The sequence below is a fragment of the Ambystoma mexicanum genome, chromosome 9, assembly GCF_040938575.1.
Source record: "Ambystoma mexicanum isolate Mex_15411 chromosome 9, UKY_AmexF1_1, whole genome shotgun sequence".
Taxonomy (NCBI): domain Eukaryota; kingdom Metazoa; phylum Chordata; class Amphibia; order Caudata; family Ambystomatidae; genus Ambystoma; species Ambystoma mexicanum.
Window position 1 is genome coordinate 846,341,613 of NC_090931.1, and position 20,310 is coordinate 846,361,922.

A 20,310-nucleotide genomic window follows, 5' to 3' on the forward strand; every position below is an offset into this window, starting at 1 on the left:
GGGTATGTGCCACCTCCACGTTCATGATTGTTTCACTCTTGGATGCCATATGCTTGGCTTCCGTGTCCGATTCATGGTTTCCACGTGACACGAAATCCGTCCCTTTGGTGTGGGCAGCACATTTCACGACCGCTATGCCCACTGGCAGTTGCAATGCCTTTATCAGCCTGTCCAATAGGCTGCATGATGCACTGGCGTGCCGTCCGCTCGGAGGTAGCCCCTCCTTTTTCAGTGTGCTAGTCCTGCATGCACAGTTGATGTCACATAGGCGGAGTCACTGTACACTGTTACCTCCTGATCTGCATGATTCTCAATGGCGAGTATCAGCTCCAATAATTCTGCAGCCTGTGCTGAATAATGAGATGGTATTCGTGCACTAACGAGTACTTGAAATTCTCCGTTTGCTATGTGTTTTATTATGGCGACGCTCGTATATCTTTGTCCGTCTTCTTGGTCGATTCTTGAAGAACCGTCAATAAAAACGATTTCACCACCTGCCAGGGCTTTTTCTTTCACCCTGGGGATTTCATCATAGAATTCTTCATAAATTCATAAATTGTCGTGTATAGGTTCTCCCTCTGTGACTGGCTCAGCTATGAACGTAGCCGGATTTACAGTTTTACATTGAACTAGTTTGATCGATGGGTTAGAGATAATCACCTCGTAGGAAGACGCTCTCTGAGATGTCAATGTGCCCTTTGGTTTTTCTAGTATGGCGAATAATGAGTGCTCAACATATAACGTCATGGAGCATCCCATAACAATGGATGACGCCTTCTATATGGCGAATGCGGCGACAGCAAGATTTTGTTCACATGGGAAGTGGCCTCTCATAACCGGGTCCAGACTCCCACTGTAGTACGCTAAGGTCTTGTACCCCAGTGAGGTTCTCTGAGCGAGTACTGCCGTCATAACGCTGCCATCAGTGTGTGAGAACAGGTAGAATTCCTCTGCATAATTTGGAATCCCGAGAACTGGGGCCTTACAAATCGCCCCTTTAAGTTCTGCAAACCCCTTTTCCATTGTCTCAGTCCATTCAATCTTTTCCCTTGACGCCTGGACCTTCTTTAGGGCCTGAAGTAAGGGCTTGGTATACGAGCTGTTGTCGAAGACCCATGCTCTAACATAATTGCACAGGCCTAGGAAGCTCTGCATTTGCTTTATCGTGAGCGGCGTAGCAGTGTTCATGATGGCTTCAGCCCGTTCTGGGGTTACCTTTTTCCCCTCCTGTGAGATTAGCTGGCCTATGTACAGCACTTCTCGTTGACAGTATTGTAACTTTTCCTTGTTAACTTTTTATCCTTTCTCAGCCAATATAGTCAGTAGCTGGACAGAGTCGCGCCTACACTGCTCTTCAGTGGGACTGCAGATCAGAATATCACCCACATACTGCAAAACAACACTGTCTACTGCAATATTGCTTAGGTCCATTTGCAGGACTCTGTTGAAAATGGACGGGGACTCCGAATTCCCCTGTGGCAATCTCGTGCTCTTCAGACGCATTTGTCTGAAAGTAAATGGTGTCAGATCTTGCGAGTCACAGTGTAATGGGATTGAGAAGAAAGCATTTTTCAAGTCAATCACTGTGAAATATTTCGCCTCGATTGGTATGTTACACAGAATTGTAGATGGATTAGGGACTAGAGGGAACTCGGCTTCAACAATATCGTTTAATGCTCTTAAATCTTGGATTAAATGCCAAGACCCTCCCTTTGATTTCTTGACGGGGTAAATCACTCGTGATGGACGTCACTACAAGTACAACGTCCTATTGGTTCTACTAGCTATAGGACCCTAGATTACTTGGTCCATTGTGATTGGGCAAGTTACACCCCTAAACATAAATCTCCACTTTAATTAGCAGCATGCAGAATAGACACCCAGGTGCCTTGTGCCCCAAGATTCACCCTGCCTCCTTCCCATCGCTCAGTGTTTTTAGGGCTATGTGTCAATTAGTTGGCCGAGTATGGCCTCGAAACTGTAGCTTCTTATCAGGAAAAGTTATGGCATCCTCGGGTTCTGGGTGACATCAGACGTTGGTACCTCTTTGCGCCTGGCTGGTCACGTGTCTGTTCACTGTGAATCTGCTTCATTTTCCCTCTATTTCATGTATTTGATTCTTCCTTAGCCTCGCCACCTGCCTGGGGCCTCCTTATCTCGGCCTTCACAGGCTGGCTGCTATGCTCTGAAGTTTCGATTCTCTGAAATTGCCGCTCTCCTCCCTTCCTTAGGTTGACCTCAAATTCCCAGGCATGAGCTACTTCTTACTGAGTTTCGATTCCGCTCCTTCCTCCTGGCTTTAGCTGGTATACGAATCTCGTATAGGCCCCTTGCAGTCTGGGCATACTCCTGCTTTTACAAAATGGAGTTGCACTTGTATAATGTGCTTTATTTGAGTTAGATATATAGCTGGCGCTTGCTACTAAGCATAGCAAGCAGTACAGTTTTTTTAGCTTCTTGCGTTTCACGCCTATTTACAGGCGTTAACTGACTCTTTGTTTTCATCTCGCTCTATGGTTATGTTTCTTTATACTTTCATATCGTCTCTTTTATGTCTATGACATCTTTGTCCATAGTGTTTTTGTCTTAGAAAGTTTTCCTTTGGTTATTATTCGTTCATCTGTGAGTCTGTCCGGGCCCTCGTGACGTCACCATCCGCCTTCCATTAAGGCCCTTTGGTCTATTCAGGGACTGTCTGTAGGTGATCTTCATTTCGTGTCAACTGATGGTACGGTTGTCTCAATGGGTACCGTACTGCCCATGGTTGTCTGGTTATAGCCACTTCAACGGGTATTGCACTTCTGATGGGCACTGGACAGAGTCCTAATGCAGCTCTCTGTTGGTTCATTTGTTCCTCATATGCCATGTACCTTGGTATGTATGTTCTCTGTACTTCAAAACGAATGGCTGGAGTGCAGGCCGTATCTGGGACCTCCTCAACAGTAGTCCAAGGGATTCTGTGCATACACATTTTTTCTTCTTTTGTAACAGAATGTCTATCTCTGTTGTTGATGTATTTTTTACCTCTAACACTGTTGGTGGTGTCTGTCCGAACAGTGATGGTTTATCCAAGAATTTGCGATAATCGTCGTCTGAGAATGATACAACGTTGACATCCTGCATTGATCAAATTGGATGTATTAACACCCACCAACCGTACGGTTATCCAAAGAACTGTGTATATATAGGAGGTGAGGTCTGAGGGGTCCTCTTTTTTGTTATAGGGGGGCCTGTGTCAAGAGGGTAATGAATTAGAGAATCTGTAGAGGACTCAGGCTACCCCTCCCTTTGGACACTTACAGGTGTATTTGCACAACACAAAAAGACAAATGTGACAATTTTATCTGTACATGCATACAATAGATCACCACTCTTTCGTTATTCAAACGAAATATTTATTTTTCTCATATCTTAGTTTGCTTCAAAATCTACTGGAGGCTGTTAACATATTAGACAAGTGTTGCCAAGTTAGACCAAACAATTTTCCTGGTGCCCACTTTGGTTCGTAATATTATACAGCCATATAACGTAATTATGGTATGTTCAAAACACAGTGAGAGGGTTAGTGCTAAAAGTGACTTGGAGTGTAGCTTCATTAAACATACACCTATCAAGTCGACACTCATTCGTGTTTCCAGCATGAACAAGAAATCACTACTGTTGATGTAGTTAATGTTCAGATGCTTTCCTCAGGACTGCTAGAGGGGGGCTTAGGTGAGTATCTTGCTCAGCCACGCCTGTGGTAGGAAGGAGGGGGGGTCTAGAAAATAGTAAAACCTAAAATTAGAGCGTGGTGTGTAAGTGCATCGGATGTGTGTGTCTGTCATACCTGCTTTGATTGCTTCAGTGCCCAGGGTCTGTGTGTATTTAGGAGCCTTCAATGCGCCGTGGTAACGTGTGTCATCTGCTCTGAGTAGTTCAGATGGCTCGTGTAGATACTGATTCTTGGTGTCTGCAAGAAATCAGTAACACGTTTTAGGAAGTTGCCCGTGGAGAGATTGGAGGCAAGGCATCACGTGATTTACTGTATTGTATTCTACGTGAGAATAGCGATCTGTTTCTATATGGTGGACCTTAGGTCCATGTGATTAGACTGAAGGTGTGCAGCGCCTTTTGGATGAAGCACCACCTGAAACTTCTGTTAAACAAGCGCTCACTGTGGCGCGGCTATTTTTATGTCAAAATTGTGGACAGATTGCAGCATATTAGGCTTTTCTCTGTCAGCGCTTGCCTAGGGCTGTGGTTTCTTATCCCGAGGAGCTGTAGACCGCCGAGTCGTAGTGTCCGCCCAGTGCGCATGAGTACTGGCGGGCCCTTCTCTTCATTACTTGTTAAATGCGGATTGGATGCCGCATTTGTGGATAGATCCGTTGCTAGGCAATGGCACGTCGCTTGAGGCGCGTGCGGGTGACGTGTTTTGCAGTGGTCGGTTCGGCGAGCATAGTACTATCTGACCCATGGGTTGGAATGTAATGTATCTCAAGTTGTTGGCCATGGGTTGATCAATCAAATATGGGAGCGTGTGGTATATGAATGCAGCAGGGCTGCAAACGGGACCAGGGTTGTCTAATAATGTACTGTAAGTGATTTCAATCCGGCACACACCCAATTCAAAGCCTAGCATGTAATGCACAACTGAAACCCTTATTTATTTGTGTCTAAAAGTTCTTTTATTCTGAACGATGTACCACTCCTATCACGCCCCTCTCCTGGAACCCCTATTCACCAGTCACACTGAACTAGGAATCGGGCTGGTTTGCAAAGTTAAAATATTTATTTATGTATTTACAAATTTATCACAATATGTTTAATAGGGACACAATAATCACCAATGGGGTGATATAACACTAAATAATCTCTTCAATACACAAGGAGTAATAGTGAGCAAAACAATTCAGCACAGAAATAATACTTTTGTGTATGCGTTCAGATCAATCAAATAGTGTGGTTATTATTTCCCCCTGCACACCCCTCAACCGCTCCCCCCCAATAGACAATGTAAGGAGATAGGAGGAGAGAACAGGTTTCAGGAATGGCAGAATTCAAACACACTATCAATCCCAATTCCCCCCCCAGCAACACAAGGGAAAACAGAATGGATTTGCAAGCGGTCAGAATGGTTTTAAAGTTATCCCGAGAATGAATTAGGTAAAAACACTAAATATGGTTTAAATTGCTGAAATTGTTTAAATTGTTATGGGAGCCGCTTTGGATAGTTGTACACAAACACTAGCTATGATTTGATACTAAGGAACAATGTGAAATCTTATAATGAAGTTCGGAAGCAATCAAAAGCTGTTTTACATGTGTCAGAATTTCCCTAAAATGAAATTCACTGCAAACTTTTCAGTGCGTGATAATCGTGATTACGGGAGAACCATATGGATTTGGGATGTGGTTTTAGATGTGAATTAAAGCTGTGGATGTTAGCTACAATCAGGCGTTTTGTTTGTAGCACAAAAATTGAGAAAGTTATGGACGTTTTAGTGGAGCTCGTTTTTCGAGACGGGCGCAAGAATGGGAAAACAGGAATGCGCTTTTAAACTGACAAATTGATTTCTTACATTAGGGGATGACTATGAAGAAACAAATTGTGTATAGGCGCGTTACAAATGCCATGTCATATCATATCAAATACCACACAGCCACTTGATCAGGGCGACTGCCTGCCAAGGAGCTTGCCTCCTTCAGATGAAAAATATCAGCGCAAAGATAGTTTTAACAATACTAGTACAGGAGGAAGATAGGAGGGATAAGATAGTTAGACAATTCAAAAATACTCCTAACAATGCAGGTTCTGAAGACAAGATAGGATGGAGCTAAGATAGGGATTGACTATGGACAGTACATATGCTGTTGACACAGTTCTATCTATAGATACTCACTAGATACCTTCAGGATTCTGGTCCGTCAAGATTTCTGGTCAGGGATTCTGGTTCTGGGACAGACTGTTGGGCACCTCGGACTGGACAGGTTCTGTTCACAGCATGGCACAGGACTGGATCAGGTATTTTGGTTCTGGTCACAGCATGGCACAGAACTGGATTGGATCTTTTGGTTCTGGTGATAATTACTCTCAGCAGGCAAGCAGTACAGCACAGCCTGGCTGTCTCTTGGTTCCCCTTAGATTTCTGGGGTTGGTTCTGGTTCTGGATTTAAGGCCTAGCTGGAAATGGTTCAGCTATGCAATGAGCCTTTCTGCTTAGCTAAGTTTCTGGAGTCTGGAGCAAGTAAGATGGATGGTTCTGCGACAGGGTGCTGCACCGGCAATCGGGTAGTGGGTGAATCTGTCTGTCCTTTCTGAGTGCTGAGCTGTCTCTATTTATGCTTATGATAAAGGGGTGTGTGTGCTGGTTTATCCTAAACTCGCCCCTTTGACAGGGATTGGTCAAGGTCTCCCCTCTTCCTTGATAGGAGGAGGCAACATGGTGTTATCTTTTATGGTGTGGGTTTATGAGGCCTGGAGTCCACCCCTAGCCTCTTGGAACACAAAATCTATTTTTGATACAATACATATTTACAAATGTGCAACCTCTATAACAGGCATATATACAGATTACATATTGTGTTTAGCAGATACTCCTCCAAGTCCCGTCGCTGTAGGATCTTGTGTCTGCCTTTTACAAAATTCTGCCCTTTTCATCTGGAACACAATGTCCAATTTCGGAGCAAATTTCTACAATTGTGCGCGCTGAACATGGGCACACGAGTATAAAGTTTCATACTTCTATCAGAAATACATTTTGTGTAATATCACTTTTTCCGCCGTTTCTTCCCAGAACATGTCAGAATTCTGGCGCCTTTTCACCTGTGCATCCAAAAAATACATTAATAATGCTGTTATTTATATATTTTGCACAATTTTACATAGGGAGTTATCAGTCTTTTTAAAATGTGTCTTTTGTCCTTGTTGAGCACAAATGGTAGTTTAGCTCCACCCCTTTGGTCTTTTCCTGGGACCCAGGAACATCTCCTCCCTGTTTCTCCTGTGCAGAGGCCATTTATGAGTCTTCACACTTCGCATATCCTTTCACTGGAGGATGTCGATTGTCTCCTTCCCCCTGCAAACCAAATTCTCCCCCCATCCTGTAATCATCACATAGGTGTGATTTCCTGCAGGAGAGGACTGGAGAGAGAGCTGTCCTGCCTTTGTGAGGAATGCTGTTTTTCCAGTTTCAGTGGCTTTTAGCCCGGCTTGATTCTAAATGTAATTTCTGTTGCATTTCTTTCTTGGTTTAAAATAAACTTGTGATTTCAAATTGCAGCTAGAACACTTATTCCAGATTCTACACCATGGGCTCAAACAATTACAACATAGATTACTCTCAATAACAGGCCACTTAGATTTCAAACATTAGATTTCAGTTTGTACAAGTTTACAGTTTTAATGCAGGCTTCTGACAGCTGTCATTCAGGCGGCAGAGGGTACTGGGCCCAGATTTTTGACAGATTTCACAGGCAGGCAACTTTTGCTGTGGATGTTTCTTTGATACTTCCAGCTTTTCCAGACATTGTGAATTCACAATGATTTCTTGAACTAAGTGAATTGTAGCACCCAGTAAGAATTTTGGATGTTTAAGAGTGTTTTGTACTGGCATTCTGCAGTTTCAGCAACAAAGAAAAAGATTTAAAGCAAGATTTTGGGGTTTCCTTTGGCAGAGCACTGCTTTTCCCTCTGTACTCCATTTTCACTTGTTGTGGAGCCCAGTGACATGTTTCAGGAGCGAGATCACTGTTCCACCACTGACAACATGCATGCCAGATTGGGCAGCCATCTTTTTGTGCTTTGCAGAGCGCGGATTTCAGAGGTTTTGGCGCGCACAAGGTTTTGCAGCCATTTTTCTGTTTCTGGCACCATCAGAACACAGTGATGCCGCATGGCAGAGCAAAAGTGGGTCAAGACCTCTCACAGTACCTAATGCTCTGGCTTGGCTGAGCGGGCAAAGGTAGTGTTGGAGACCAGGGGTGACAATCGAGATGGATAAATCTACACTGTAATTTCCCATTAGGTACATTAGGTACAATATTAGACAACCCTGGTCCCAGTTGCAGCCCCGCTGCATTTATATACCACACGCTCCCATACATGATTCATCAACCCATGGCCAACCAGTTGAGATACATTACATTCCAACCCATGGGTCAGATAGTACTATGCTCGCCGAACCAACCACGGCAAAACACGCCACCCGCACTCGCACGCGCATGTGCCTCAAGCAACGTGCCATTGCCTAGCAACGGATCTATCCACAAACGCGGCATCCAATCTGCATTTAACAAGTAATGAAGAGAAGGGTCCGCCAGTACGCATGCGCACTGGACGGACACTACGGCTCGGAAGTCTACAGCTCCTCGGGATAAGAAACCACAGCCCTAGGCAAGCGCTGACAGAGAAAAGCCTAATACGCTGCAATCTGTCCACAATTTTGATTAAAAATAGCCGCGCCACAGTGAGCGCTAGTTTAACAGAGGCTACAGGTGGTGCTTCATCCAAAAGGTGCTGCACACCTTCAGTCTAATCACATGGACCTGAGGTCCACCATATAGAAACAGATCGCTATTCTCACGTAGAATACAGTACAGTAAATCACGTGATGCCTTGCCTCCAATCTCTCCACGGCCAACTCCCTAAAACGTGTTACTGATTTCTTGCAGACACCAAGAATCGGTATCTACACGAGCCATCTGAACTACTCGGAGCAGTTGACACACGTTACCACAGCGCATTGAAGCAATCGAAGCAGGTATGACAGACACACACATCCGATGCACTTAAACACTGCATAGACTCACCACGCTCTAATTTGAACTTTTCCCATTTTCTAGACCCCCCCCCCTCCTTCCTACCACAGGCGTGGCTGAGGAAGATACTCACCTAAGCCCCCTCTACCAGTCCTGAGGAAAGCATCTGAACATTAACTACATCAACAGAAGTGATTTCTTGTTCATGCTGGAAACACGAATGAGTGTCGGCTTGATAGGTGTATGTTTAATAAAGCTACACTCCAAGTCACTTTTAGCACTAACCCTCTCACTGTGTTTTGAACATACCACAATGACATGATATGACTGTATAATATTACGAACCAATGTGGGCACCAAGAAAATTGTTTGGTCTAACTTGGCAACACTTGTCTAATATGTTAAACAGCCTCCAGTAGGTTTTGAAGCAAACTAAGATATGAGAAAAATAAATATTTCTTTTGAATAGTGACCGAGTGGTGATCTATTGTATGCATGTACAGATACAATTGTCACATCTGTCTTTTTGTGTTGTGCAAATAGACCTGTAAGTGTCCAAAGGGAGGGGTAGCCTGAGTCCTCTACAGACTCTCTGGTGTTATCATATCCCGGCAAAACATCTCAAATGGCACTAGGCAATCCGTGAAGGCGCATGGGCATGGAATCTCAATGTCTACAGTATCAACAAAGAAAACCTTGTCATTACACACATCAAAACGGTTGGCTTTGTTAATTCTTGTTTTCTACCCATGCACATACGATCTTTTACAGTAAACACTCGATACCTGTAACACCAAACAAAGAAAGTAATCCCTTTAAACACAGTCCCCTCAGCCTCTAAACCTTCAACATTCCCAACTCCTTGGCCTATTGCTAAAACTTTAAGGTCAGCAACAAACATAATGACAATTCTAAATATAGCGTTTTCCATACATTCTCCAACGTTTTTGCATCCCAGTAAGCGGCATAGTCTGGCAGGGTAATTGGATGTCACTGAGCAAGCGTTCTCTAGACCTGGTCTTTCATGTGACTGATTAGTGGGGTTTGGGAGTTGTAGTCTTTTTTTTGTTTTCAACTGTATTAACATACCAGAAAACAATGAATTTCAAAATAAACCCTTGTGGTGTTCAGATGACATGAAGCCACTCCTTTGATCACCTTAAAACATCCAACACATAAGACAATGAGCCTAGTCTCCTGCTAAAGGACTGTACACGAAAGCCAGTTCCTCCCTCCTAATATTATGCCTGCCTTTGGCCATTTACTTCGGTCTCCCATGGGTGCCCCCACAGCCACCTACTTCTGTAGGCAGTCTATGGCCCTGATGAGTAAGCCCTTTTAGTATGCCATAAACACCCAACCTTCAATTCTGGCACGCTGGTACTATTTAGAAATAATGAAACTGTGCAAGGTTGTGGAGCCTTGAAGCATCTTTAGTTTCACAAAGAGATGCTAATTTGAGAGAAGGGAGCCTACCTTTAAAAAAAAAAAAAACTATGAGCAGGATATTAAGCCATTAGCTGCATCATGGGGAGTAGGTGGATATGGAGAGGGGAGGCTTTTTGTCCCCTACACCAGAGTGTGTAGTGCTATTGCCTGTTAATTGTGTTAAAATGCGAAGGCTCAAGCTGCTCTACCAGGTGGGAGATTTAACAGACTGTCCCTGCTGTGCCCCTTGCCCCCTACTTTGCTCCCAACTGTTTTCCGGTTTCCGCACCCCTAGAAAAAGCCCTGTCAGTAACTAATCTAGTTTATATGCCCATAGTTAATACAGGTGGTGGGAGTAACCAATCTAGTTCATATGCCCATAGTAAATAAAGCTAGTGGCAGTCATTTTTATTAATTGGATTATTGTGTTTGGTTCAAATAGACAAAATACACACATTATACAATACATATGATAAAAACATTACCTAAATAAATATCTAAATCCAATGAACTCCTTCTGATTCAACGTTTAAAAGTCCCAAGAAGTCTAAGTATGGATGAAGCGATAGACACCTCTATCCCATGCAGTATGCACTGCCATACATGTTCCTCATCGATGCAATTAATTATATGAAATAATTGTCTGAAGTGATGACGAGGTGCTTTAAATTCTCTACTTTATTACAAAAACGCCCATGGGCCAACTCTTTGGGAAGCTTGTTGCGTATATATAGTGTTTCTCTGGTGGGCAAGAAGCTAAACATAAACCTCCTGAAGTTACCACACCAGTGCATTAGGAAACTTGACGAGACAGATAAGGCACCTGAACTCCGACTTTTTTATTTTCGTCCTTCAAATGAGCATATATACGAGATACAAACGGCCGTACAAGAATCAATCCAATCTTTACATACTCCATTTTTATATCTTTGTTCTTTTTTAATTGCCTTAATGTTCTGCCTTGGGTCCGCCAAGTTGTGTTCAATACTCGTGATCCTTTTTTTTTTATAAGCTCCTTCTTCTGTTCGAATAGCTGCAGATAAAATGCATGTGGGTGTTTTTTATATGTATGCCTCAAGCCCAGGGATCGTATCTCTCCAGCTCTGAAATCTGTACACTGGCTCCCAGTGGAGGCATGGATATAGTTCAAGACCCTCTGCATTGTCCAAAAGGCTTTCTGAGGCCGGTGTCCGCACTACCTCCAACTCTCTCTTCCTATCTCCCTTCTCGAGCTCTCCGCTCATCCATCTCCAACTCTCTAAGGGTCACCCAATTCTGGAAGCAACTCTAGACCCTCCTCTTCGCTTCCTCTTTCTCTCCTCTGCTGATAACCCGTCTGCTCCGCGCACCTCGTTACCTGGCCATCCTCTGAACTTGGGACCAGGTCCATGCCTGTCCAGTTGCACCCCCACTGCCTTTTGGCCCCATCCAGCACTTGTGGTCTGTATCTGTAACCCCACAGTCCACCCATTCTCTGCACTTATTAGCCACCCGCTGGCAGCACCCTCTGATTACAGGCACTTAGTCGCCCGCTGGCTGCACTCTGTTTCCTGCGCTTCTCCCTCTCCTACCGTTTGTGCATTTCTCCATTCACCCTACCCCCCCACCCCTTTTTTGAACTTCTCCCTTCCTCCCTCCCTGCGCTTGCTCAATCTGAATGACACAAGGCCTAGTAAGATCGTTGTTTTGTCCTCCCTTTGTTTCCCCCTCCTTGTCTTGTCGCGCTTAGAAACACTTGTGTACAGGCGCGCTATAAATGCCATATCATATCATATATAAGTATTTTTATTCTTAGATGTTGATGTGCCTACCCCCAAATTACTTTGGATAAAAACATACATTCCTTCAGGGGTAAAAGTATTGTACTTCCAGTGACTGAAGGAGGTGAAGTGAGTTCAGTTAATGAGGAGTGTTTAAAAATGAATCCTGAAGACCACGTGAGTGATGGTAATGTATCAGCACATCACTCCCTTGATCTGATGCGACTGAGCTGCCTCATTATCCTTCACAGAGTTAGCCGAGGTCTCAGATGGCAACGGGCAATTTGGAATAATCATATCTTTGTCCCTTATTTCGTTAGCACCCTGGTGGGCGGTTTCCATGTTCTTTACCTTTGTGTCTTTCTGGATGGGTTGGAAACAACTCGTTATCTTCACAGGTCTTTTAGACGACAACAGTGATAGATAGAGAAGACGTGTGGTTTGCCCCAACGGGAGAGAGCAATCAGCTGGCAAGTCGGGTAATGGTAGCGCCCTCGGCTCGCAAGTTCGATAATCGTATTTTCGGGTCTCATTGCTTCCAAGGTGCTTTGCTTCAAAGATAGTACATATGTAAAATGATATCACCCTGGGCGCAGGGGCCTACTTGCGTCTGCCTGCCATCAACTGCATCGTAACTGCACTCGCCCGCACTCTGCTATGCGCTCCGCACCGAGATGCGGTATAACACGGGACCATGCGTCCCTTCCATATTAGTCAGTGAAGGAACCGCAGCCACTGCGCAAGAGATCCTCAGCTGTGCATCTGCGCTTGTCTGGGCTCCGCTCTTTCTCCTCTCCCTCTATCTATACCCCACTCTTTTCCTCTTTCTGCTCCCATTTTTTCTCTCCTGCTGGCTAGCGACAACACTTCAAACCCCTCACAACAGTACACCTCGGAGAACCCAAAACATGCTCCAAGAAACAAACAAAATAGTAAAACACAACACTGAGTGAACAATAGCATTGAGAAAAAAACTGCAAATAACATTGTTTTATCAGAAAATTGGGCTACTGTACAAGCCTTAAAACGTGCAAATGTGCTGCGTTTCAACCTGACTCGTACTGTTACCACAGCTATTGCCTCGGTGTCATTGCATTGCGTGAGTGCTAACTTGCTGTTGGTTTGGCCCCATGAGGCTGTGAGCAAAGCAGTGCTGCACAGTTCTGGTTTCCCCTGGACCATACCGATGTTACATAGAAGATTACAGAGCATGTTATATAGTGTCTCGGGGAGAATAGCTCAGGGGCAACATGCTCACCTTGGAAGCAAAACCACACGGAGCACCATAGGTTTGATCCCCGGGTCCGCGCTTAGAAACCTCTGGGTATTAAGCGCAAGTTATAAATAACCTATCATATCCTATCATATCATTGACATTTTCATTTGACATGTGTTAGAAGACTGCAGCCACATAATACAAAGTGGTAGTGAATGACTGAGCTGTGTAGACATATCGGCATTATATTTGTTTGATTACATAGGCATTCAAATATCATTGCATGAGGATATTGCATATTGTTGTGTATCATAGAAATATATCACTGAGCATACCCAAGAGCATAGTAATGCTGGGCTGTGCTTGTGGAGTGTTACACAGGGGAGGGGAGGGCATGGGGGGCTCTATTAGGCCCGGTCATTTGCTAGTGCTGGGTATATGAAAGGTCGGACTGTTTCTTTACCAAGTGGGGTGTTGTGCGACTTTGAGAACAAATGTCCTTAATTAATTACTGGTTATAGTCACTGCTCCAAGCAGGAGTGTGGCCTGGGGTGGCACATGCTACCCCTGGAATCTGCATGGCCATCCCAGGTGCCACCCCATTATCCTAAACTATGATCATTATGTGTGCGTGCACTTCTACTTCATGCCACCCCTGCATAAGTCAGTGCCCCACTTGGGCCACCCCAGTCAAAAGAGTCTGGACACGCCACTGGTTCCAAGTCTTCCTATTCCTCTTCACAGTAACGTGGGGGATCTGCATCCGGGCATAAGCACCCCAATGTCAGCTTAACTCCTTGCCCCTGTGGCAGCGTTATAATGGCTTCCCTCTGTTGCTGCAGGAGCCAATCAAGGGTATCTTGAAATTCGAGGAGTAAGAATCTGGCACAAGCTGGCATAGCTGCTGATAGAAGGCGCCTTATGTTTCCCAAGAAGTGGAAACTCTCTTGGTGGATGGCCCTTGAACTCCAGAAAGCAGAGGTCGGAGAGTGTAAGAAATGTCCACCTTGTGGGGATAGAAGGTTTAGAACCGACATGATCAGGACCACAGGAGACAAGAAGAGTTTTCATTGGTCTCATAGAAGGGTTGCGGCTGAGCCACTCCTTCATTGATATGCCCACATCACGCTGGTGGACCATCACCCTGGTGAAGAGTGATCCAGACTATGCCAGTCTTAGGTTATGATTGCCAACATGCTTTATTGCAATCTGTAGGTATTCATCCAGTCCAGGTTTTTGCTTGCTATTCTGGGAACTTTGGCCTTGTTTTTTCAAAGGGAAATGCAGAACTCCAAGTCCCTAAATGCAAAGAAAAATCCAGGACTGCATAAGCACCTACAGATTGCAATGGACCATGTTAGAAAGGTTCACATGATTGGAAAGAGGAAACAACTGTGGGCGTGGATAATAGGGACGACCCACAACTGTGGGCGTGGATAATAGGGACGACCAAAGGGTCAACAATCAGGAATAAAGAGAAAGAAAGGCTCAGTCTACAAAAAATCCCCGAATTGATCAAAACGTCTAGCACAGGTGGTCAAGAGGAGAAACGGCGTGTTATAGGATATGAGCTTTAGCGTGATGTCATTTAAAGCCTAAAAGGGAAGACCCAAATCCGGTCTCCAAGGACAAGAGGCACATATCTGGAAGGACAACGGTAATGTAAAGGAAGACAAGAGATTTTAGAAAATGTTAACACACGGCTATGCTTCTTCTTGCTAAACATGCCTGATGAGTCTTTTCTTTATCTTTCAGGATGCTGGCAACGTCACTTGGGGTATGTATTGAAATCATATTCCATTTTGTAGATTCTACATCCCCCACCCAACATCACTCCATGAATGAAACTTTGAAGTTGAGGCTTTCAACCTCTTTTGTGTCTGGAGTGATCATCGAAACATGTGGACAAGTCTAATCCTGTAATGTTATGTAGTAACCAGAGATGGGTGGACCCTTGATAATTATTATAATTATTATTGGTCATTTGTAACACGTTAAATACCGAAGAGGTTTCTAAGCGCAGACCTGGGATTCAAACCTGTGTTGCCGGATTCCTCCACATGCATCCATCCTTGCCATCACAACTTACATCTCCCATCCTAAAAGAAATCCTTTGCAGTATAGGGGCTCATAGTTGGTTTGGCCCATTAGGTGGTGCTTGAGCCACCTATATGCCGAAACTGTTGCATAACAGTACAGATGGGGAGAAATAGCATATGAGTGGCACAGAGCTTATATGTGTTGTTTGCCTACCCATTGACTGTCCATGGCCATGCTAATCCATATGGCCATTCCCAACCAGTTATTGCCCCTCCCTGCGGGAACTTTTTGAGCTTGCTTTAACAGGCCTTACCATCAAACCTTGCACTCGAAGTGCCTACCATTGTTTTTTTCAAAGCAGTCTTCTGGGAGTTAATGGGCCTCATTACACGGAAGGCGGTAGCCATGGCGCTATTAGCGCCATGGCTAACCCCTTACCGCCGCCGGAGGCCGGGTTCCCGGAATAGGGACTTACCGGCCTACTCCGACCTTTGCGGGACCGGTAAGTCCGCATTCCGAGAACCATTCCCCATTCCCATTTGAGCCCCGATAGGGCTCAATGGGAATGGGGAAGGAGCAAATAACGGTACCGCAATTTGCGGTACTGTTATTTGCACTGAAGTCCCTCAGCGGGTCCTGTCCTTAACGTGTGATCTGACCACATGTTAAGGACGGGACCCGCTGAGGGACCTCGTAGTAGGGCGGTGGGGATTACCGGCACCGGTGCGCTTACCGGTAATCCCCTACCGCCTTCCGTGTAATGAGGCCCAATGACTTAATTAGAGCTGTAAAGGCACTACTGGTGTAATACAAATGTCTTAACCAGGTCTGCGTTCAGCCACTCGATTTATAAGCACTATGTATGTCCTTCACTGAAGTTCTGTTAAAAACAAGCAGTAGCAAAGCCAACAGTTTCGGCTTGTGTATAAGTACAAGTGCCTTTCCCATGCCTACACAAACGCCCACTCTGTTGGCATTGCCAATGCTTGTTATCTTTAGGGCTCATTTTCCAAGTCCCACAGATGTTAAAACGGGCATAACCCTTATGCATCACAGCTCAGCCTAAAAGAAACACAGGTTTTAACGCCAGCATGTATTTCCATGCTACCATTAAACCAATGAATTCCTATGGAATCTGCCTGAGATTTGCCCCTGGTAAAAGTGTGCAGGCTTCCCTGGAATGTATTGTAAATGTCTCCTGCAGTCATTTATTGCGTCATTTACACTTTTCCACAAGCGTAGTGCAAAAGTAATGTGTAAGTGCAAGGTCGTCTGTGTTTTAAACTTTTCCATTAGTTGGTGAAAAAGTTGAAAATTGCATGGAATGGATCTTTTGCACAGAAGTCTCCTCAAGTGCAAATATGAGTTCTTGTTTAAAATAAACCCTGTTGTGTTTTGTCTGCACAACAAGTTAAAACTGCACGTGAAGCATTTTACCTATTATTTTTACTCTGAGTAATTTTGATGCTACAATTTGACACTGCAAAAAAAGTACGCTCTGACTGATGCGGTGTGGTGGAAATATTTTCTAATGTGAACTTTTATATGCACAATTTCTTCATGTGCTTAGTACAGCCTGACACAAACAATTTGTACAAATTGCATTATGTGGGTCATTTCGCAAGCCCCCGTTAATCGCATGCGCATAAAACCTCCAATTTCACTTTTGCACAAACTGTCCCCTCATTAACACCACACAATGAACAACTGAGGAAGGAAACCGGCAAATTCACCATTACTCTTCACTTTTCCATTAGGTTGGTGGAGAAGTGTAAATGACTTCCACCATTAATGATTGCTGGAGGCATTTACAACGGGTTCCTATGGAATATGCCTGCTTTTCCCAGGTGGTCCTTTCAGGCGGATTCCATGGGACTCCATTGGTTTTCCAACAGAATAAAAATACAAGCTTGCGGGGAAACCTGACGATTGGTCAGGCAGCCATGCAAACTCACTCCGCCTGCTTCCAAACTCCACCCGACAAACGCAGGGACATGAGGCACACTTTTACTGATCGCCTCATATGACGAATATGACCCCTTATTTCATTTGTTGACCATTTGCTGTCAGGATGTAGACATTGCAGACAGGAACCAGTCATAAGAAAGAGGACTGCCAGTTAATGCTGTCTGTGCTATGACACCTAAGCACTCCTGTAAATTCGCTTCCTAGGGTCTTATTAGAATGATTAAAGGAGCACAGACTTAATAAAACAGGCATTGGCACAGCCAAAAGGTTTGGTTGTCGGCATCTGCTTGAAGAGCTGACTTGTTAGAGGGCATGCGCGTGTCGCGGTTGATCATGGACAAAGGACCGCGATGAGATATTCACTGCTATTGTTGGTAGTAGCTGAGGTGGTCAGATAGCACAGCGAGTTGAGCTCTCGTTCTGACATCTGTGCACAGCCTGCTGATGTAGGTTCGATTCCCGCCCTTCCTGGGTACCATGCAGTGGGATAATATTATCAACAGCTGTTTCAGCGCTTAGATAACTGCGGGTTTGTAGTCCTAGATAAAACTCGATGTTATTATTATATATTTTTTGTGAATCTAGGAAGACAAAATCTCAGCACAAATTTTTATTTTCCGGAGTGGCTCCTGGCTTAATTCCAACCTGTGACCTATGAACATATTTTCAGAGCGAGCCAGGCATTCCTTTTTTGAAGCTAAAATAGTTCTACTTTTCTTCCGGTCTCTTTAGTTATCTCTTATCCCAATGCACATCAACGAGCAAATAAGTCAATACTTCTATTGTCACTCTTTGTTGTTGACAGATGCAGGATGCAACGCATGGCAACACATAGCATATGACACATGCCAGTAGTACCAACACCTAAACGGATTTGTGTTTAGCTGTTGGAAAGAGTGAGTCATTTATCGGCCAATCGGTTTGCGTGGGAGCAAAGTCTGTTCGAGTGTGAGATAGAAATACAGTGTGAAAATTCCACACGGTTTGCTAAAAAAAATAAGGATTTTGCCTCCTATGGAGGGAAAGTCGCCATGTGCATTTGACTCAACCTTGTAACATTCAGTCTATTAATATGGCTATGTCTTCTAGGTTAAAAACACATTTCAACAGTAGATGCATTAACCTGCTGAGCTATTTAGGTCGTTCTAGAGCTTGAGGAGGAGATAGAATACTTTTTTAATTTGAACTTCTGCATTCATCTAGAAAAGAAAAACAGAACTCAAAGTACATGCACTTGAGAGGTCCGTGGCATGCCAGCATAGGCACATGTAAAATGCAACTGGAGGCCTGTGTGTGGATACTGCTGGGATAATATATGTGTTACAAATATGACCTGAAGTCACAACATCCAAAGCGTGTTACTAATGGGTTTGCAGCTTAAGAGCGCACCCCAGAGGGCAGCGAGCTAAACCCCATCTTTAAACTCCTACTTTAATCACTCCCTGCTCGCTTACTGCTTTCAAATTGAGGATATCAGCAGGAGTGTGTGTTTCTGGTTTCACTTTCAAGGGTTGTGACTGGATATTTTCCCCATAGTCCACAAATGTATTTTGTTAAGTTTATTAATGGCCCTCATTATAAGTTTGCCGGTCCGTAAACAGGGTGCCGGTAACAACTTGTACTGGCACCTTTCCAGACCGGCAAACTGCAAGTCTACCGGTAGGCTGTGACATACCGGCAGATCATTGCTGCAATCACAGGCACAGTTATTACAGGTGCCTGGGATTGTGGCAGCCCATTCCCATGGAGTCCTATTGGACTGTTTTCATTCCTGTCGGACTCCATGGGAATGAGGATTTACTGACGTCTCTGCCGGCCCTAATATCCCAGTATCACGGATATCGAGCGGCGGACACAGTACGGTAGTCCCCCAGTATCCCGCTGGAATTACCAGCGCGATACCTGGGGACTTATAATGAGCCCCATGACCCTGTCAAGTTTCCAACATGCCCCCACTGCTCGGTATCTAGTCAACTCATCTTAAACCCATTCCATCTAATACCATTCCATCTAAATGTTTCCATCAAAATGTTTCCATCTCAAAAATGTCCATCTAATGCGAAAAAAGAACAAAAAAGAAAAATAAATGCATTAGCTGGAATTTTTTTAAATGGAAACATTTCGATGGAATGGCATTAGATGCAATGGTTTTAGATGAAATGACCATAAACCCACTGCTCCCAGTAAAATATAAATATTGTAAGATCACTGCAGGAATTAGTCTGCAAAAATATATGCATAAGGCTTTGGGATTCCATTCTGGATGCAGCACTGTGCCTGGAAAGTATTCCGATGATCTGCTGCTAAAATCCGCATTTTAAGCCCCTCGTGCGCAGTATTTACTGTAGTTTTAAAGGAGGTGGTTGGAAATCTGCCATACGCGTTAATGCAGCCTGCATTCCTCTCCGCTCGGCAGCAAAATTGATTCTACAACGGAGCAGACCCTAGGCACTATTGAGCAGACCCTAGGCACTATTGAAATGACAGAGCAGACACTAGGCACTATTGAGCAGACCCTAGGCACTATTGAAATGACAGAGCAGATCCTAGGCACTATTGAAATGACAGAGCAGACCCTAGTCACTATTGAGCAGACCCTAGGCACTATTGAAATGACAGTGCACATCCTAGGCACTATTGAAATGACAGAGCAGATCCTAGGCACTATTGAAATGACAGAGCAGACCCTAGGCACTATTGAGCAGACCCTAGGCACTATTGAAATGACAGAGCAGATCCTAGGCACTATTGAAATGACAGAGCAGACCCTAGGCACTATTGAGCAGACCCTAGGCACTATTGAAATGACAGTGCACATCATAGGCACTATTGAAATGACAGAGCAGATCCTAGGCACTATTGAAATGACAGAGCAGACCCTAGGCACTATTGAGCAGACCCTAGGCACTATTGAAATGACAGTGCACATCCTAGGCACTATTGAAATGACAGAGCAGATCCTAGGCACTATTGAAATGACAGGGCAGGGCAGACCCTAGGCACTATTGAGCAGACCCTAGGCACTATTGAAATGACACAGCAGACCCTAGGCACTATTGAGCAGACCCTAGGCACTATTGAAATGACAGAGCAGACCCTAGGCACTATTGAGCAGACCCTAGGCACTATTGAAATGACAGTGCACATCCTAGGCAC

At 44.4% G+C, this 20,310-nt stretch overlaps 1 protein-coding gene across 3 annotated transcripts in view; it reads left to right on the forward strand.

Annotated features, from left to right (window-relative positions):
* LOC138488688 (uncharacterized) overlaps positions 1-20,310 on the forward strand; it is a 1,693,320-nt gene that overhangs the window by 118,144 nt on the left and 1,554,866 nt on the right. For 2 of the 3 annotated variants that reach the window (XM_069615913.1, XM_069615915.1), the window contains exon 2: positions 14,902-14,923. The exons of the other annotated variant lie outside the window; for it this stretch is intronic. In XM_069615913.1, coding sequence (XP_069472014.1) covers positions 14,902-14,923 — 22 coding nt within the window. The remainder of the gene's footprint in view (positions 1-14,901; positions 14,924-20,310) is intronic. 3 annotated transcript variants of the gene reach the window in all.